General features: G+C 33.0%; 1 protein-coding gene across 15 annotated transcripts; it reads right to left on the minus strand.

Annotated features, from left to right (window-relative positions):
* LOC18593741 (probable disease resistance protein At4g27220) lies at positions 851–21,921 on the minus strand. 15 transcript variants are annotated; one of them, XM_018124973.1, is made up of 13 exons: positions 21,708–21,921; positions 21,365–21,434; positions 19,876–19,964; positions 19,602–19,707; positions 19,284–19,406; positions 18,967–19,079; positions 15,154–18,153; positions 14,572–15,033; positions 13,557–13,743; positions 13,359–13,476; positions 12,926–13,082; positions 12,239–12,836; positions 11,579–11,885 (listed from the first exon to the last, which is right to left on the minus strand). In XM_018124973.1, the coding sequence occupies exon 7, from the start codon at positions 18,139–18,141 to the stop codon at positions 15,232–15,234; it is 2,910 nt and encodes a 969-aa protein (XP_017980462.1). In that variant the 5' UTR covers positions 18,142–18,153; positions 18,967–19,079; positions 19,284–19,406; positions 19,602–19,707; positions 19,876–19,964; positions 21,365–21,434; positions 21,708–21,921; the 3' UTR covers positions 11,579–11,885; positions 12,239–12,836; positions 12,926–13,082; positions 13,359–13,476; positions 13,557–13,743; positions 14,572–15,033; positions 15,154–15,231. The 15 variants fall into 15 exon arrangements, 14 of the variants coding, with proteins under 14 accessions (XP_017980468.1, XP_017980467.1, XP_017980470.1 ...); XM_018124972.1 differs by having other exon boundaries at positions 14,572–15,052; XM_018124971.1 differs by having other exon boundaries at positions 14,572–15,062.

Consider the following 22,159-nt stretch of genomic DNA (forward strand, 5'->3'; position numbering starts at 1 on the left):
GCAAAATATTGGGTATTTGTATAAATTACAATACAACTAAAGAAAAAAAAAATGAAAGAGACTAAATAGAAAGGGGAAGTGGCAAGGTCCCCAAAATCAATTAATTACAAGTGGAAGGAGCAAAGCCCAACTTTGTTGGCAACAAGGTCATGTTCCCACAGATGATTTTGTTGCAGGGTGTTGTCAATAATATTTACTTCCAGGCTCTGTCTTTTGGTAAATAGAAGCTGATAATGGTTCTCTGGATCAAGCTCAAATATAGCTCCATCTTCAAAAATGAATTGCAAAGCCTGACACTTAATTAGAAAATCAAGCCTTGTTATTGCTTTTAATAATAAAATTTAAAGGGTGTTCAGTTGGGCTATTACTAGTTCCCAAGTAACAGTTTTAACTGCTACTTTCTTGTACCAAATTCCCAAGAAACGATTCTTAGAGCTTCCAGGACTAAAGATACCAAGCTCAAGGATTCCATCCATCACTAACAGACTGGGAGGAGGTGGAGATATCGATTCCATCAGCAATATTTGAAAACAATATTAGTGTTGGTGAGCAAGAAAGGCAGAAGTGTATTTGTTTAAACTTTCAGAGCTTGTAAAACTCATAGAAAAACTTTTCAGTTTGGCAGATTTTAGAGAGAAAACATATTTAAACTGATGATCGTTGACTAGTATGCAAATCTTCCTCGAAAAGACCAAACTTTTCAGTTTGCACAGAATTATTATTTCTGATTTTTATGAAGCTTCAGTGCAGTCATCTTGTATTGTCTCTGTGAATCAAATATATATATATATATATATTACCCCCAAGTAGACACTTGCAGGGCGCTAAGCTCAAACTGGGACTAAACCACTGGTATCAAAGCATAAGGTACATAACATACTGACCGATAGCCTATAACAATTGTTTGGAGATGAAAGAGCCAAGTATACAGTTTATCAATTATCAAGCATCTAGTACTGACAGTCATTTCATTTGCGGAAGAAGATACATGATTCTCTGATGAAGAATCTTCTTCAAGTGGACTTTTCTTAAACAAAATACCAAGTTGTTGGGGGTGTGGCAATTCAGTGTCACTTCCCAACATCAGAATCACAAATGACATACTTGGCCTATCCTCAGGATGCTGTTGTAAACTTCAAAGACTGATAATGGATGAATTGTATCACTTCTGATAGATTGCAAAGACCCTCCCAAGCATTCTTCAACAAGTTTTAAAGGACTGCCTTATTTCCATAATCTCCATGCCTGCAGCAAATTGAAACCCTTTTAGGTTTTATCAGTCCAAGATAAGCAGCAGAAAATTGATTATAAAATATCTGCTGAAACTGACATGTTCAAGAAGGTTGCTGCTCTGTGTTGGATGGTAAAGCCCTCTATTTTTTCTTCACACTTATTATCTCCTGCAATAATATGCCAAAGCTAAAGATATCTGATTTTACTGAAAGCAGTCCGTCAATAGCATATTCAGTGCCATATAACCACTGCAGAACATTATCGATAGCAATAAATATATGAGGATCTGTAGACATTATGAAAATAAATGGACACTTACTAAGTTCCAACGACTCTTTTAGTGTTCCCTTCAGTATGGCCTCCTCCAAAAGTTCTAGCTATGCCAAAATCTGAAATTTTTCGATTCATCTCACTATCAAGCAGAACGTTACTAACTTTAAGATCTCTATGAATAAAAAAAATTATTCAAATGAAATGGCAAAGAATTTAATTAACACTTTTGAAGAAACTGCATGTGGATTTGCTAGCATCTCTATTAACAAAGTAAATTTTTTTTTGTTTATTTAGCAAAGGAACAAAATTAGCATATTTGTGAAGGATATATCAAAGTTACCAGTCAACTTTGCATGACCTCTGTAAAGGAAATGACTGACAGTAAACAGCCCCAAAAGCACAACACAGTAGTTTTGCAATTACTGCAGGAAGTTTTATCCTGGGCTTATCTTTCAATTCTGTATGACGAAATTTGAAACATGAACAAAAACAAAAGAAGCAGCGAAAAGAAGAGAAAATGTAGACTCATATTTGATTCTGAAGCAGACACGCTAACATTGAGATCCTGCCCTTTTGATTGAAATTGTCTGCAATCAATCAGATGATGAAACTAAAGGGCCCAACCACTACCTCTTCCTCTGTTATCCGAACTAGTGTATGCCATATGGGAATAGTTCTGTAGATATTTAGCCCTGCATCCCTTGAGATTCATAGTTTTAGTCCAAGAATGTGTAGCATTTGGCATTTTCAAATCTTTTAAATCTGATAAATCCATCTCTGCTTTGGCAGTTGAATGGCTTATTGTGCTTACACCCGAGGGACCAGTCTGATGAGTTCTATCTTTCAGGGAATTCAGGCTTAAACATCAGCTTTCAGGGAATTAAGGCTTGAATCCTTTAAAAAGTGGAAGCTGAGTACCATCACAATTCCCTTTTGAACCACAAAGTCCATATCTGTCAAAGTAGTCTCTTGAAGCAAATGAGAAAAGCATCCAAGCTTGCTTTCTGCATTTCATGTGTAGTCCTGTGATCATTGATTTCTATTTGAGACACTTTGGATGGTTGACATATAAAATACGTATACCAGGTGGGTAGATCATGCGTTGTTTTTATAAGATGATGTGATTGACTGACTTTTGATAAATGAACCGTACAGAAAGTGCAGCAGAAAACAAATTGTAAACATTGAGGTTCCAGATAATTTGTGTTATTTAATAATTTGAAGCTTATTCCTCTAATCATTCTCTTCACTGGACAAACATAACTTCAATGACTTACTTGTATTAAATGATTTCCAATTCATCAACCATTTAAGACCAGTGTGGATGTGCAGGATAGTCGTAAGAATTCATCTCCAAGTTCAACAGGGCTGCCTTCCTCCCATAATCTCCAAGCCTGCAACAATTGGCGGAGAAATGCAGATTGAAGGGTGTTAAGTTGGAGATTTTATTTTTATATTAAAAAATAAAAAATTAAAGACTTGGTTTTATTTTGATATTAAAAAAGAGTAATTATTTAGCAAATGAGAAATTAAGAGATAAAAACAGGATGTGGATGAAAATAAACTCACAATGTTTGCAGTTTTTAATAAGAAGCAAGAGCCTTGCACCCACATTTAATCAAACATCACTTCTATTTCTCATTCTATCACTGATATCGAACAAAGGGAGAAAGGAATCCTTAGCATCAGGTTGATCCCATTCCACTGATTCCCACCATTCTCTCGGGTGTACTCTGATTTGTTTTAGAGAAGAAGGAGGAGATGGTTTCCCATTTTCAGCAAGGGGAAGAGACAAAGGGATCTTCTTTACTTCTCGACATGCCAATATATTATAAGAAACAAGAAGTTTTTGTTTCCATCATCTTTGAGTATAATATTTACATTTCCAACAAGATTTATATCTAGATGAATTTATTCATTTTTCCCCTTAAAGAACCATCTCAAATTCTTGAATATATCATATCTATGTGGTTCCTAGTCTTGATCATTACAACATTAATAAAAGGATGATGAGAATGAAGAAATCAGTTGACTATAAATTTATAAATGACAAAATTTTTTATTAAAAAAGGAAACCATTTAAAGTTGATACCTTGCTTTTCTAACACATATACATACTAAATAAATGTTATATATCTATTAATCAATGCAAAATTTTAATTTTGGTATTGAAAGACTAAATTTACTAAATTTGATTATGCATTTTACACATTTAATAAAAATTTAAGTTAGAATAGGTAAGAATATCTAATTGTTGGCCTTAATGAATATAGAAATTACTATTGAATGTTGAAAATGAATATAGGCATAATGCTCAAAAAAACTCTTGAACTATTTAAGAAAATTCAAATAAATTTTTATTCTTTTATTGTGTTCATTCAAGTCCTTATATTTTTATTTAATTTGGATTAAGCAAGCCTTTATAACTAATAGTTTACTAATTGTTATTAATCAAAATGTCTCTTATCATTTTATATTCATGTGGTGTTGAGAAGACGCTGATGCGGAGGGTGAAAAATAAGATATGACCATATCATCATACCACATCAACGTGTTTTAAAAAATCTTAAAAAATAATTATAAGAATAAACTAAGAATGTAGAATGACATTAAAAAAACCATTTAAACTTAACAGCCATTTTTTCTTTTTATGGGAGAACAAAAACAAAGAGAGAATTTCACAAACATCTCGTATAAGATTAATAAATGTCATGTATGCGTATTAAATAAATATCATGTATATATTAATCAACGTAAAGTTTTAATTTTGATATTGAAAGACTAAATTTAGTACATTTGATTAGTTTTATTTATTCATTTTATTCATTTAATACAAATTTAAATTAGATAAAGTAAGAATTTCTAATTGTTAGCTAAATGAATATAGAAATTACCATTTAATGTTAAAAATAGATATTTTCACACAAAAGTATATATTTGGTCGCGTAACTCAAACAAAAGAAAAACTTCATACTATTAAATTTTTTGTTGGAGACTATAGTTGCTTACGTTATTTTAATCCTTTTTTTCCCATATATTTTGTCTACTCATATTTAGTTTCTATGGTTCCCTAGTCTCAATTCCATCATCAAATATAAATTAAAGAGAAAGAACCAAAAAAAAATTATATGGAGTTTGTTGAAGGATAAATTTATGCCAGAAGGTAAGATTCAGAGATGTTACCAAAGATGAAAAATATAAGCGCAGATGCTTCAGCTTGTTGATATCACTAAGCAGATCCCCTTGCAGATTCCTATATAATGAGAAGGAATTATGAAGCGAATAAGTCAATGCAAAATTATCCTTTATGAGAAACTATCCTTGCAAAAATTGTCAAGAAATCAAGATCTTCAAAATTATCCTTTATGACAAGAAAACGAATGATGAAGAACATGAACTATTGAAAAGTGGGCAAGATGAATAATTCTATGGAACTTATGTTAAGATGGGTTTGTGTTATAAGGTAAGATTCTGATTAATTAATGTTACCAAAGATGAAGACAAATCATAAGCATCGACAGTTTACCTGGTTCAGTGAGGCAGTGAATTAATTGATACTTCTATCCTCAAAAGGTCTTTATTAATTTTCGGAAACAAGCATGTTGAAGAAAAATAAACAGCAAAAAGCAGATGATCTCCTTGCCAAATTAAAAGAAAGTCCTAATCTTAAGCTTCCGTGAGAGGAAAATCAATGAATTACGAAGCAAGTAAGAATTAAAAGTCGTCGCACATGTTGTGAAGTCACTTTCCTTGGAGCTGTTTCACAATAATGCAAATGTGAATACAAGAAAAACTGGCAAAGTAGGACCGAATAATGGGGCCACTTATCCTACTCTCCTTTATTGTTGTCCTCACAAGTCACAACTTTCTTTCACAGAATGTCCATTGGTTTCTACTTTCAAAGCTTGTAAAATTCATAGAAAAACTTTTCAGTTTGTCAGATTTTAGAGAGCAAACATGTTTAAACTGATAACCGTTAATTAGTATGCAATTCTTCCTTCAAATGACCATTGGCTGTCTTGTGCATGCTCTACCTGGCCCTTAACAGTAATGACTAGCAGTTTATGGATTGCAGAAAAGCTACCTTATAGTAAATGCAGTTCTTCGAGTGTCATGTGAGGAGGGACAATGAACATATAAAATTTTTTAGGATGAAAATTTGAGAATCCTTTCTCTTGTTTTTTCCCCATCAACTATACTATGATTGGTTGATTTTGATTAGACTCTTAAACCTATAAATTACAAGCTATTTAAGAATTTAGCTTGATTACGTCATTCTTACACTAAATAAGGCCAACATGACAAGTCAGAAACATATATTCGTTATATGCACAATGTCTTAGAGTTTCCCTCCTTCCATCCATAATCCTACTCGGGAAGAGAAGACTTTAACCGCAAATTACTATTCATAAGATGTTTTGATTAATTATATCACAGATCAGCGTTTTCATTTTGCCTCATTTTTCTTATTATAATTAATTCAGCATAATTAAGAGAATAAAAGCACGATAAAGAAAGAATCAAAATAATTTTATGTAAGTTGACAAAATAGTTTTATGTATAGATTTCTCTTGTCGATTCTCAAGATGATGCTGGAATCACCAGAACCATTTATTATATGTTAACTTCCCAGCTGATTGTGAATTAATTTTTTCTATAATTTTCGTCTGACGTTTGTAGATCTTAGTAATGATCTGAAGCAGAGCCAGAGCAGGAGGCTTTGAGCTGTAATTTGTTTGCATCTGCAACATGATTGAAGAATCTAATTAACTATGCACAACAAGTTTATCCCTAGATATAAGTAATGAGAAAGAAGCTATACATGCTTGTCAGCCATTTCAGATTACTTGAAAAGATAAATTGTTGAAGAAACCAGTTTTATCATTTCGTCTTCTTCCAGAATAGCCTGTTTATGATTCCGTGGGTATTGGTTATGAATTGGGGTATTTCCATTCCATCATCCGCTGTTTAAAATCAGAAAAAAGAAGCAGCAAAGCAAAGCCGAGGGAAGATAATAGCAGCTAGGAAAATCTCCTGTCCAAATATTAATATATATCAATCGAATGATTGGGCAAAAGCCAATATCTTCCATGCTGATAAGAATAAATGTATCTGATTGAGAGAAACTGAATATGCCTACTCCATAAAAACAATGAATCAAAATATTATTATGCCTGCAAATATTTTTATGGTACATATATGACATTAAAGGCAAAAGAACTTGACATGGGACAGGCAGGCAACAAGATCGTAGAAAACATCTTCAATGATTACGGAGCCTTCTATTAAGTTTATGTAGAAAATACGTACAAATAAGTAATGGCTTATCATGCATTTTTATTTTTGTTATGATATGAGCATTAAATGACTCTTCCTCAATGAAACATCTGAAAGAGTGCAGGATAAAAGAATTCAAAACAATTTACAACTGATGAAGTTTCAGTGCAGTCATCTTGTTAATGTCTCTGTGACACAAATATACCGCAAGTAGGCACTCGCAGGGTGCTATGCTCAAATTGGGGCTAAACCACTGCTATCAAAGCCGAAGGTACAAGACATACTGGTCAATAGCATAAAATAATGGCTTGGAGTTGAAAGAGTTAAGTATAGGGTTAATCAATTATCGAGCATCTAGTACTGACAGAGTCATTTCATTTGTCGAAGAAGATACGTGCTTGTCTGATGAAGAATCTTCTTCATGAAGTGGACTTTTCTTAAACAAAATACCAAGTTGTTTGGGGTGTGGCAATTCAGTTTCACTTCCCAACATCAGAATCACAAATGACATACTTGGCCTATCCTCAGGATGCTGTTGTAAACTTAAAAGACTGATAATGGATGAATTGTATCACTTCTGATAGATTGCAAAGACCCTCCCAAGCATTCTTCAACAAGTTTTAAAGGACTGCCTTATTTCCATAATCTTCATGCCTGCAGCAAATTGAAACCCTTTTAGGTTTTATCAGTCCAAGATAAGCAGCAAAAAATTGATTATAAAAATATCTGCTGAAACTGACATGTTCAACAAGGTTCATGTTCTTCATAATTCATTTTCTTCTCATAAAGGATAATTTTGAAGATCTTGATTTCTTGACAAATTTTGCAAGGATAATTTCTCACAAAGGATAATTTTGCATTGTCGTATTTGCTTCATAATTCCTTCTCATTATATAGGAATTTGCAAGGGGATCTGCTTAGTGATATCAACAAGCTGAAGCATCTACGCTTATATTTTTCATCTTGGGTAACATCTCTGAATCTCACCTTCTGGCATAAATTCATCTTTCAACAAACTCCATAAATTTTTTTTTTTGGTTCTTTCTCTTTAATTTGTGCCTCTATTCTTTTTCCTTTTTTGTCTAATTAGGTTGAAAATAATTCAACTTTGCGTTGAGTTGCCGATTTTAATTCTTTCTTTTTAATTAGAGAAAGAGGGATTCAAAGCCTGATCTTTAGACAAAAAAAAAATAATCATGAATCAACCAAATAGCCAATTGATTGGGTGCTGCTGACTTCAATTTTTTTGTCTTCACAATTCATTGATTCTCTTCTCTCATAGGATTAGGATTTTCATTTTTGCAAGGAGATAATCTATTTGTTGCTGCTATTTTTCTTGACTGCACTTGTTTCTCCAATTAATTAAGGGTCTTTTCAGGATAGAAGTATCACTTCATTGCCTTATTGAATTAAGTTGTCTATACTTATGATTTAGTTTTATCTTTGATAACATTAATTAATCAGAATCTTAAATTATAACATAAATTTATGAGAAAATTGTGAGAAATGACCTTCATAGAGAGGTGACTTCAAAAATGACCGTCTCTATAATTTTAATTGTTTTTAGCCAGTTTTTGGTATGACTTGACAATAATACCCTTTAAACAATTTTAGGCAAATTAAAATGGTTTCAGTTTTCTCTTTCCTACCATCCAGATAAAAATTTCAAAATTAAATCTCGATTTCTCTCTTTACTCAAATATGTCTATTTCGCCATCCAATTCGCAAATATGACATCAAGCTCTTTCTTATTTTGTTTTTTTTTTTTATGGTGGATCTTGGGATTCTTAAGGGTGATGAACAGTGATTTTGCTCTTTGCAAGCAGCGATTTTGCTCAAGAGAAAGAACAGCTAAAGCATGTTTGATGGGTTTTATGGTGTTTCACGATTTTATTGTGTCTGGGATTGGAATGATTGTTAAGCATGTTTGTTAGGGATTTTGATTTTTTTTATGAGATTTTGAGTTGAAATTGTTCAGGAAATATTTTGTAAAGAGGGTTTATTTTGTTTTTGTATAAAGAGAGTGAGCAAGACCTCCTGATAGGGATATATTTTCTCTTGCTTTGGAGGGTTATGGAGTTTTGTAACCTATCTTTTATGAAATGCACAATTTCATAGCTTAGCAAAAAAAAAAAAAATATGTGTTTTAGGTTCTTGAGTTTGTTGGTTTATTCATAGAACCCTAAAATTGAGTTTACTGATTTTTAGGTATTGCGTGACTTAATCACCGTGTGACTAGTTTTTAGTCATTACGTGATTGGTTTTAGGCACTACGTGACTAGTTTTTGTACATTGCATGACTGATTTTTAAGCAACGCCTAAGTCACACAATGCCTTACGAACTAGTCACACAATGCCTTACTAACAAGTCACGCAATACCTTACTAACAAGTCACGCAATGCCTATCAACTAGTCACGCAATGCCTTATCAGAAACTAGTCACGCAATGCCTTATAAAAAATTAGTCACGTAATGCTCAAAATCAGTCACGCAATGCCTATTAACTAGTCACGCAATGCCTTATCAGAAATCAGTCACGCAGTACTTAAAAACTAGTCACATAATTTCCAAAAATCACCAAAACTCTAGAATTCCATTTAACAAGATCAACAACTTCAAACGATACACCATATTCCATTTAACAACATAATTACCAAATATGAATGCTCAAAATGTTCGAAAGTTTTTATTCATATATCAAAAATCACTCTAAAATGTTTAAAAATGCTCAAAACGCTCACAAGTTTTCTTCGTGTATCAAAAACTACTCCAAAATACTCAAAATACTTAAACGTTTTTCTTTCTGGTAAGGAATACTCCAGAGATGAATAGTCTGGTGAGAAAAGCTCAAAAAATATAAGTCAGTTTGAGGTGCAAACCTAAACATACTTGACCCATTAATAGGTTTCAGGTTAAGGCAAGGAGCCTAGCGAATGGGTCGGTTTCATTAAGGACAATTTTGTCCAATTTTTTTCTCTTAGCTAAAAGTAGATAAAATTATAGGGACGACTATTGTTAAAAACGCCTTGTGTCTCAAGCCCATTTATGAAAAGCACTCAAAATTAATTAATAGTCAATGAGTCAATGCTGCAAGCCATTGCTAACATTGCTAACGTTTGTACCAAACTTGAAATTATGGAGAAAAAAATAATTAATAGTCAATGAGTGAATGCTAAAATATTGCTAACATTTGTACAAAACTTTAAATTATGAGAAAAAAATAATTAATAGCTAGTGAGTCAATGCTAACAATATTGCTAATAAATGTACAAATCTTATATAAATCTTCTATGAAATTGATTGACTTGAATTACTATATAAATCTTAATAATCATATTTAAACCTGATGTGATATCACAAATCTGTCTTCCAATAAATTACCAAGAAATTGCAATAACATGTCCTAAGGGTTAAAAATGCTATTAAAACTCCCCTACTTTCCCCCAATCAGTTTGTTTAGAATAGCATAAACCTATAAAATTTCATGTTTTTGGCTTTGTTAGGTCATCCATGATGGCACCGCAATGACTCAAACAGGAAAAGTTAGAAACTAAGCATTCTGACTAAAAAGAAAGATAAAAAGGAAGAAGTGGGAGAAAAGAAGATGCAACAACTTAAGTAAGCATTGCCTGTTTCCTCGAATTTTTTTCTTTTTATTAACATATGAAAAGTTCCCAGGCAAAAGCGAAAATTCAAATTATTTCTATAATGAAGGGCTAATTAACACCTTATTAATTGTTAATTAAGTCTTCTTAAAACTACTCATTCAGATAAATTATAATGTTCTTCCTTTTTTATGTATATAAAAAAGTTGTTCTAACTATATGAATTTGTTCGATCATTGATTTTCTCAATCAATCAGTTAGAGTTGAGAAGCAGATAATGTTTTAAGAAGTTGATGTGAATAAAATATTGTGAGACAATGAGCAGAGGGAATGAGTAAACAAATATATTACTCGACTCTATAACAAAGAGTAGGAACTTCAAATGTCAATCTATGATTTAATTATCGGATTAATATGTGCTACTAACACAACCAATGGTTCTGAAACTCGTGATTATGATGAGATGTAAATTTAATGAAGTTATTACAACCCAAGATTAATTTAATCAGCTATCAATGTCAAAAAACTTCACTTTCCTAGCACATAAACCATGAACAGCCATTTTTAAATCTTGCTTGCAGTGTGTACAGATCATATATCTCAGATGATAGAGTTCGGCAGGAAATCAATCGAAAGATTGGGCTAAAGCCAAGATGTTCCATGCTGATAAGAATAAATGTATTTGATTGAGAGAAACTGAATATGCCTACTCCATAAAAACAATGAATCAAAATATTATTTTGCCTGTAAATATTTTTATGGTACATATATGACATTAAAGGCAAAAGAACTTCACATGGGACAGGCAGGCAACAAGATCGTAGAGAACATCATCAATGATTACGGAGCCTTCTACTAAGTTTATGTAACAAATACAAATAAGTAACGGCTTATCATGCATTTTTATTTTTGTTATGATATGAGCATTAAATGACTCTTCCTCAATGAAACATCTGAAAGAGTACAGGATAAAAGAAATCAAAACAATTTACAACTGATGAAGTTTCAGTGCAGTCATCTTGTTAATGTCTCTGTGAGACAAATATACCGCAAGTAGGCACTTGCAGGGTGCTATGCTCAAATTGGGACTAAACTACCGGTATCAAAGCCTGAGGTACAAAACATACTGGTCAATAGCATATAATAATAATGACTTGGAGATGAAAGAGTTAAGTATACAGTTAATCAATTATCGAGCATCTAGTACTGACAGAGTCATTTCATTTGTTGAAGAAGATACATGCTTGTCTGATGAAGAACCTTCTTCATGAAGTGGTCTTTTCAGCAATAAAAAACTACGTCGTATGGGTGTGGCAATTTAGTTTCACTTCCCAACATCAGAATCACAGTTGACATACTTGGCCTATCCTCAGGATGCTGTTGTACATTAAAAAGACTAATATGGATGCATTGTATCACTTCTAATAGGTTGCAAGACTCTTCTAAGCATTCTTCAACAAGTTCTGAAGGGTACCTTATTTCCATAATCTCCATGCCTGCAACAAATTGAAACCCTTTTAGGTTTTATCAGACCAAGATAAGCAACTAAAATTTGATTATAATCCCTGCTTAAAGAGCAGGGCTCAAATCCCCCTTCCCCCAAGTCCAAAAAAAAAAATCAGCTGAAACTGACATGTTCAACAAGGTTGGCGCTCTGAGTTGGATGGTAAGCGCCCCATCTTTCTTCCCACTTAATATCTCCAGCAGTAATATACCAGAGCTAAAGACAGTTGATTTTGCAGAAAATAGTCCATCAATAGCAAATTCTGGTGCCATATAACCACTGCAGAACATCATTTAAAGCAATAAATATATGAGGATTTTTAGACATTATGAAATAAAGTGACACTAAGTTCCAGCCACTCTTTTAGCATTCCCTTCAGTTTGGTCTCCCCCAAAAGTTCTAGCCGAGCCAAAATCTGAAAAGTTTGGATTCATCTCACTATCAAGCAGGACGTTACTAGCTTTAAGATCTCTAAATAATCCTCAATCCTGAATCTTGATGAAGATAGAGTAGTCCCCTAGCATTGTCGCAGATAATTCCCAAACTCTTGGACCAATTCAGTCCTTTACTTCTTGTTTGATCTGGCAATTGGTAGGTATTCTCTTCATGTCAGTCCAATATCATTTTTGATCTTTGGAAGCAGCAAACTGCACCATGTGTAAAATGTATGAAATATTTATGATAAGAGAAGCAATAAACCAAACTAAATTGACAGGTTTTCAATGATTCAGACCACAAATGAATGAGTGAAGGCTTCTGTTAAGCATGTACTCATAAACCAGCAGTCTTTACTTTCTGTGAATGCACCACCCAAGAAGCCTTACAAGATTCTGATGTTGAAGTTTGGCAATCAATTTTACTTCAATTTTAAACTCTTTCAATTTTGTCCAGAACTTTTTGAAAGCCTCTTCACAGCAATTTCTTGTCCGTTTGCTAGTGTCCCCTGGAAAACTACACTTTAGATTGAGCTTCAATAATAAAGATAAATTCTCTGTACTTAAGGTAACTTCAATTATATGATGCAACTTTTACCTTATAAACAGTTCCAAAACCACCTTCCCTTAGCTTGATGTCCACAGAAAAGCTATCAGTAGCACGAGCTATGGTATGAGGCTCAAATATTGGAAGCTCCATGTCTTCATCTTGGACTTGATTTTCTTGATCATTTTCCTTATTGTCTTTTGTTTCTCTGAAACAGTAGCCAAAATAGGCTTGGCAATCACCATAAAATATGATAGATTCTTATGCATTTTGATTGAGCTAGATAATTGGACAAAAAGCTGATGTGGTTTTTGAGATCACACAAGACCAAGCATCTCCAGTCATTTGCTTCATTAAAAACTCTATTTTCACACTGATAAGCATTGAAGAAACTGCATGTTGATTTGCTAGCATCACTATTAACAAAGTAATTTTTAACAAAGGAACAAAATGAGCATTTTTGTGAAGGATTTATCAAAGTTACCTTTCAACTTTCTGGGGCTTCTGTAAATGTAATAACTGACAATAAACAGTCCCGAAAGCACAGGACAGTAGTGTTCTAATCACTGCAGCAAGCTCCATCCTGAGCTTATCTTTCAATTCTGTATGACGGAATTTGATAAAGAAAAGCATATATGAACAAAAAAAAAAGTAATGAAAACGAGAAAATGTAGACTCATACCTGATTTTGAAGCAGACACTCTAACATATAGATCCTGCCCTACTGATTGAAACTGTCCATAATCAATCAAATTATCCAACCAAAAGGCGCAACCACAACCTCTTCCTCCATTATCTGAACTAGTGTATGCTTGGCTTTCTGCATTCCATGTGAAGTCTTGTATCATCAGTTTGGTTCAGAACAAGTCCTGTGATCAATGATTTCTATTTGAGACATTTTGTATGGTTGAAATATAAAATAGAAATACCAGGCTGATAGATCATGCATTCTTTTATAGGATGATGTGATTGACTGACTCTTCATCAATGAACTATACACAAAGTGCAGTAGAAAACAAGTAACAAACATTTAGATTTATGATAACTTGTCAATATGGGGGGCTAAATTTCTTTGATAAAAATTTGAAGTTTATTTCATGATGTCCTGAGCTTAGATAGGCATCTTTCTAAATGCTCAAAAAGAGTTTTATAGCTAATGGACAGATTAGTGATCTGAAGAGGTAGTAATCTTGTTTTTAATCTTTAGCTAACGTCTTTTGGCTAGCTGCTCATTCACTTTCAGAGAAGTGCTTCTAAACATTTATGAGAAATAGGGGATGCTCTGTTTGTAATTGCAGGGTAAAGACAAATTTTTAATTAGTGGTTTGTCATGACCAGTAATATCTCTCCAATACCTATGTTGAGAAAAGAGAAAAATAAAAGGGCTAAGAGCAATGTTATACATGAAATGGGTTTACATAGAAATTGAGTTTCAAAGAAGCCATAGCTGGTACTGTTATAAAGTTTGGACTGAGAAGGAGAAAGTTTTATGCATCATTTTATGGATGAATGAAGTAAGAAGATTCAGTACATAAAAAGGCATTCAATTGGGGATTTTGCTGTCACACATAAAATAACAATTATTTTCTTTTTTTATAAAAGGAAGAGCAATTATATACCAAATGAGAAAGAGATAAATGAATAAAAATAAAAACAGAATGTTTGCAATTTTAACAAGAAGCAAGAGGGCACTGTACCATTGAGGGCCGTGGAGCCACATTTAATCGAATAACTCTTCTCCATCTCATTCTATTAAAAATGAAGAAAGGGAGAAAGGACATCCTTAGCATCAGGCTGATCCCATTCCATTGATTCCCACCATTCCCACGGGACTGCAATGATATTTTTAGAAAAGGAGGAGGAGGTGGTTGCCCATTTTCAAGAAGGGGAAGAGACAAAGGGATCCTCTTTAATTTTGGACAATCCCATATTTGAAGACGTTGGAGAGAATCTAAAGAAATCATAACTCCACCACTGCAAATGCTTTTCAATTTTGGTAATAGTTCCAATGACAATGATTTTAATTTGGGAAGAATAAATGTTGTTCCTTCTCCTTTGTGATTTTCTTCCGATGCTATTATTTCCTCCATTTCTTCACAACTGCTAACACTAATTTCCTCTAAGTTTTGGAGGCTCTTCAACAGCTCAACTGGAAACAACTTCTTAATCTTCGAACATCTACACATATCTAATATTTTAAGAGAAGAGAAGATGGTAGGTGGTGTTGGAGCATCAGAGTAATTCTTTAGCAAATGAGAAAGAGATGAAAATAAACTCACAATTAATGTTTGCAGTTCTTAATAAGAAGCAAGAGCCTTACAGCCACATTTAATCAAACACCTCTTCTCCATCTCATTCTACCACTCAGAATATCGAACAAAGGGAGAAAGGACATCCTTAGCATTAGACTGATCACATTCCACTGATTCCCACCATTCTCTCAGGCCTACTATGATTCTTTCTAAAGAAGGAGGAGGAGATAATTTCCCATTTTCAACAAGGGGAAGAGACAAAGGGATCCTCTTTACTTCTGGACATTTGACTATACCAAGATTTTGGAGAGAATCTGCAGGAATCATAACTCCACCGCTGCAAATGCTTTTCAATTTTGGTAAGACTTGCAACCACAATGATTTTAATTTGGGAAGAATAAATGTTGTTCCTTCTCCTTTGTGATTTTCTTCTGATGCTATTAATTCCTCCATTTCTTCACAACATTCAACGAAAATTTCCTCTAAGTTTTGGAGGCCCTGCAACAGCTCAACTGGAAACAACTTTTTCACCCTCGAACAAAAACTCATATGGAATTCTTTAAGAGAAGAGAAGATGGCAGGTGGTGTTGGAGCATGAGAGGTAGATTCAATTTCAACCGCTACACCTACTCCTACTCCTACTCTCACAACTTCACGCAAGTTTCGCAATCCCTTAAGGTATAACTCCTCAATGTTGTGAAGTGCATCGCTAGACGATAATGACAAGTCAACCACAAACTCCATCCCTTCACACTGCGTAATTTGACATTCCTTCAAGTCAGTCGCCTTACGAAACAAAGGAATGTTGTTTAAACATTTGAAATCATCACACTTCTCAATAGTTAAAGTTTGAAGGTCATGTGGGACCACCCTATCATCACACCTCTCTATCTCCGAATCTCTGAATTTAACCTGTTTCTCAATTTTTTTGAAATTTGGGGGACGCCCAAAGCCAATATACCATTGCACAGGTGGTCCCCCCACTTGAAAAATGAAAGATGTAGGCCATTTACCTTGTGTACACTCTGCGTATTTCTTAAACTCTTGCACGTTGCGAAATGAACATGAAACCCACTCAAGCTTCCTCAATTGGCCTACTTCTTCTCCCTTTACAAACGTATCCTGTAGCATTAAGCATTGGAGATGACAAATCCTCCGTAATATTCCTACTGGTAGCTCTTTTAAAGCCATACGAAGATCTCTCAAGTTTTCTAACATCTCTATGCCTTGAGGAACCTCTTCAAATCCTGTGTGCAAAAGGTTCAACTTTCTCAATGCTCTGAGCTTTGCTAATGAAGGCACATATTTTAACTGGCGACATTTAGCAAGTATCAATGCATTGAGAGTTTTCAAGTTAGAGATCGAATTGGGTAGACTCACTATTTTATTACGAGAAAGATCTAGAACTTTTAACCCAGACATGTGCTTAAAAAAGGATTCTGAAATCCTTCTTAAGTCACAACTTTGCAATATCAAAGTTGATAAATGAGGCCATCTAGGTGATATGTGAGAAGGAATTTCTAATATTGAATTTCGCATCAAGGAAACTTTCTCAACACTCACTGTCCATTCTTGCTCACTTGGGAATTCTTTCAATTGCATACCTGCTTTTCCCATGAACTGATGACCTGCAATATACAACGCCATGTCCCTCAAAACATCATGCATCTTAACTCCATCAATAAAATCTCCAACCCTCTCTAATAGGCAATTATTTTCAAGCTTATTTAAAATGCTATAACCTCTGTGATGCATTGCTTCTTTGGTCTGTAAGCCATCAAGGAGTCCCTCATCTATCCAATTTTCAATTAATTCCACTTTTCTAATTATGAAATCTTCAGGATATAAAGAGCAGTATAAGAAACAATTTTGAATTTTTGGATCTCTCAAATGGTCATAACTGAACTTCAAAGGCTCATATACTTCGATATCCAATTCTTTCACACTTTCCACACGCTCTTCTAATTCAATTAGTGCATTCTTCCACTCACAAAAATCATCTACCTCCTTCATGGTCCCGGCTATTGTCACAATACTAAGTGGTAAACCGCCACATTTCTCAACAATTTTGTCTACAATGTCCTTTAAATTTTGATCTTGTACAACTCTACGCCCCACGTGATCTAAGAATAAGTTCATGGACTCATTCTTTGAAAGTGGTTGCACTTTGACCACCTCACAACCCATAGACTTACAGACCTCAATCAATCTACTAGTGAGTACAACTTTCCTCCTCATTCCTAACGTTGGTTTAGGGACTCCCACATCCAATAGAGAAAATCGTTTCCAAACATCATCTAAGATCAACACATATCTCTTTCCCTCCAAAATATTCTTTAATTGTGCTGCTCGTTGCAATACAGTTGTTGGAAGAGCTTGTTTCAAAGAATTTGCAATATCTTCTTGCAATTTGAAAATATTCAATTCTTTTGATACAGTGACCCATATCACTTGATCAAACCGATTATCCTTCAACAACTGATTATTGATATGCTTCATAATGGTAGTTTTCCCTATACCACCCATTCCACATACTCCAATCATTCCAACCTCATCACCCATCAAATACTTCCAAATTTGTTCTTTTACATTGATTTCACCTTCTAGATTTGATGTTAGTAATGTCACCCCGGTGGCTGGAGGCCCATCAACTGCCACACCGTCAAGGAAACTACCTTGTTGGTAAATTTTGTTTACGTTTTCAATAGTTTGGCAAACAAAACTTCCTAGACGGCCACGTGACAAGAATGAAACAGAAGGGAACTCCTCTTCAATGTTTTTGACTTCATTGCCGACCTTTTCTACATCTTTGAGCCAGTTCTCCACTTCTTTCTTCATCTTTTTCCCGCAACGATCCTCTGCTTCCATTTTTAATTCGAGGTCTCGCTTTCGAGAATTTAGACTATTCACATTTCCTCGAAGCTCATTCATATAATCTTCAAGTTTCCAATGATGATTTATGTATGGACCCCCAAAGCTCCTTATCACTTCAACAAATGACAATATCCAATCCATATTACGAGCTCACTGCAGTTTAAAAAGCCAACGTATATTAAGATTCTTGCTCCACTTGTTATGTTTGAATATAACAAAGATAAAATTGTCAATGAAGCTTTGTTTCAATGGTAAGGAAGATGTATAAGGTCGATATTACTTTTATGCTAGTTATTTATTTATTTATTTATTTTATTGATAATTTGTTCATTGATTTTTTACACTAAATGTAATCATTTGTTTTGTCATGACTGTAATTTGTATTTGTTCTTGTAATATCAAAAAATATATATGTAAAAGCATTTTTGTTTTTAACTAAAATTCTAAATTTCTGTTGTTTGATTAATTAGTAATGAACTTTTTAATTACTGTATTTCTTAAATTCTGTTTTAGAATACTGGGTGAAGCATCTGTAATATTTTTATAAAGCATTACCAAGTGTTTTATTTCTTTTACCTTATTTTTTATATTTTCCTTCAAATTTTCCTTAATATTTCACTTTCAAGCAAAACTAAGTAAATATAAACCATAAATAATTAATAAATGATTTATTTTTCTTTCCCCCCCTGTTGATAGCTATCACAAATTCTTGGATGTTAATTACATCATCAATAAAAGGAGGGATAAAGAGGAAAAACTAATTTTCAATAAAGATAAACATCAAAGGCACTAAAGAATATAAATTAATATTTGTTTGAACAATCCTAAAAAATTTCAATTATGGATTAATATAATCTAAACATAAGTAAGGAACCTTGTGATAATACCAATATATCCCACAAAGACATTAATTAAGAAATAATTGCAGGAATAAATTGTGAGAGTAATGACCTTCAGGATATATACCTGGTTTGTTCTTCAAATTATTTGGAAAGATGAAACCCAAAGGTCAGTTAAAATGATCCACAAACCTCCTTGGCTCTGTGTTAAGCGCAAACTTCTAAGGCAGAAGAAACAAACTGGCATAAAATTAACAAGGAAAATTAGTAGTGTTAATAAAGGTGAAAATCTTATGTGTTATAGTCTTCAGAACTATTTGCCTAATTAAGAAAATAGAGGTATGACACAAAACAAAGAATCAAAATAATTAAGTGGAAGGAAAGATGATGAATCTGAGATTCCAGAAAACATGAACCCAAATCTATATTAAACAGTTTAATTACCTGGTCAAGTGAGGTAGATGAGTTGGTACTTGCATCCTTAGAGGGTGTGAAAGCAGGAAACTAAGATCTCTGTTAAATTTGTGCAGAAAACAGCAACAAGCAGATCTCTTTCCAAACTATTATCTATGAGAAGAAAATGAATAATGAAGCACATGAACTATTGAAAAGTGGACAAGGTGAATATTTATGTGGAAACTAAAATAAATGCCCAACTTGTGTCGGAAGGTATGGTAAGTTGAATTTATGTTATAAGTTAAGATTCTGATTAATCACTGCTACCAAAGATAATCATAAATCATACAAATATAAACAGTTTACCTGGTTTAGGGAGATAGTGAAGTGATTCTTCTATCTTTAGAAGGTCTTTGTTAAATTTGAGAAGCAAGCACACTCAAGAAATATAGCAGCAATAAGCAGATGATCTCTGTGAGAAGAGAATCAATGAATTGTGAAGCTAGAAAGAATTAAAAGCTGGCAAGTCAATGCAAAGTCGTCGCACGAATTGTACATTCACTTTCCTTGAAGTTGTTTCACAGTAATGCAAATATGAATAGAAGAAAAACTGACAAAGTAGGACTGAATTATGGGGCACCTTGTCCTACTTTCCACTCCTTCATTATTGTCCTTCTCGTCTTCTGTTTCGCACTAATGCAAATATGAATTTAACAGATGGCCTGGTCCCTGGATTAAGAAACTTATAACATTAATAGAAGTTTATAATTTAAGAAGTGAATTAGTCTAACCAAAAAACTGAACAATTATTTTCTTGTTGCTGATAACAAAGGTTTGATTATATATTGTAAACAGAATGTAATATATTATAAATGGCCACAAAGAACCATCTCAAATTCTTGAATATATCATATCTATGTGGTTCTTAGTCTTGATCGTTACAACATTAATAAAAGGATGATGAGAATGGAGAAATCAATTGACTATAAATTTATAAATCACAAAATTTTTTATTAAAAAAGGAAACCATTTAAAGTTGATAACTTGCTTTTCTAACACATACATATTAAATAAATGTTATATATCTATTAATCAATGCAAAATTTTAATTTTGGTATTGAAAGACTAACTTTACTAAATTTGATTATGCATTTTACACATTTAATAAAAATTTAAGTTAGAATAGGTAAGAATATCTAATTGTTGGCCTTAATGAATATAGAAATTACTATTGAATGTTGAAAATGAATATAGGCATAATGCTAACAAAAACTCTTGAACTATTTAAGAAAATTCAAATAAACTTTTATACTTTTATCATGTTCAATCAAACTTTTATATTTTATTTAACTTGGATCAAGTAAGCCTTATAACTAATAGTTGACTAATTGTTATTAATCAAATGCAACTTATCATTTTATACTCACGTGTGTTGAGGTGACTCTGATGTTGAGGGTGAAAAATAAGATATGACCATATCATCATACCACATCAACGTGTTTTAAAAAATCTTAAAAAATAATTACAAAAATAAACTAAGAACGTAGAATGACATTAAAAATACCATTTAAACTTAACAGCCATTTTTTCTTTTTATGGGAGAACAAAAACAAAGAGAGAATTTCACAAACATCTCGTTTAAGATTAATAAATGTCATGTATGCGTATTAAATAAATGTCATGCATATATTAATCAATGTAAAGTTTTAATTTTGATATTGAAAGACTAAATTTAGTACATTTGATTAGTTTTATTTATTCATTTTATTCATTGAATACAAATTTAAATTAGATAAAGTAAGAATTTCTAATTGTTGGCCTAAATGAATATATAAATTACCATTTAATGTTAAAAATGTATATTTTCACACAAAAGTATATATTTGGTTGCATAACTCAAACAAAAGAAAAACTTCATACTATTAAAATTTTTGTTGGAGACTATAGTTGCTTACGTTATTTTAATCCTTCTTTTCCCATATATTTTGTCTACTCATATTTAGTTTCTATGGTTCCCTAGTCTCAATTCCATCATCAAATATAAATTAAAGAGAAAGAACCAAAAAAAAATTATATGGAGTTTGTTGAAGGATAAATTTATGCCAGAAGGTAAGATTCAGAGATGTTACCAAAGATGAAAAATATAAGCGCAGATGCTTCAGCTTGTTGATATCACTAAGCAGATCCCCTTGCAGATTCCTATATAATGAGAAGGAATTATGAAGCGAATAAGTCAATGCAAAATTATCCTTTATGAGAAACTATCCTTGCAAAAATTGTCAAGAAATCAAGATCTTCAAAATTATCCTTTATGACAAGAAAACGAATGATGAAGAACATGAACTATTGAAAAGTGGGCAAGATGAATAATTCTATGGAACTTATGTTAAGATGGGTTTGTGTTATAAGGTAAGATTCTGATTAATTAATGTTACCAAAGATGAAGACAAATCATAAGCATCGACAGTTTACCTGGTTCAGTGAGGCAGTGAATTAATTGATACTTCTATCCTCAAAAGGTCTTTATTAATTTTCGGAAACAAGCATGTTGAAGAAAAATAAACAGCAAAAAGCAGATGATCTCCTTGCCAAATTAAAAGAAAGTCCTAATCTTAAGCTTCCGTGAGAGGAAAATCAATGAATTACGAAGCAAGTAAGAATTAAAAGTCGTCGCACATGTTGTGAAGTCACTTTCCTTGGAGCTGTTTCACAATAATGCAAATGTGAATACAAGAAAAACTGGCAAAGTAGGACCGAATAATGGGGCCACTTATCCTACTCTCCTTTATTGTTGTCCTCACAAGTCACAACTTTCTTTCACAGAATGTCCATTGGTTTCTACTTTCAAAGCTTGTAAAATTCATAGAAAAACTTTTCAGTTTGGCAGATTTTAGAGAGCAAACATGTTTAAACTGATAACCGTT

The sequence above is a fragment of the Theobroma cacao genome, chromosome 7 (assembly GCF_000208745.1).
Source record: "Theobroma cacao cultivar B97-61/B2 chromosome 7, Criollo_cocoa_genome_V2, whole genome shotgun sequence".
NCBI lineage: Eukaryota > Viridiplantae > Streptophyta > Magnoliopsida > Malvales > Malvaceae > Theobroma > Theobroma cacao.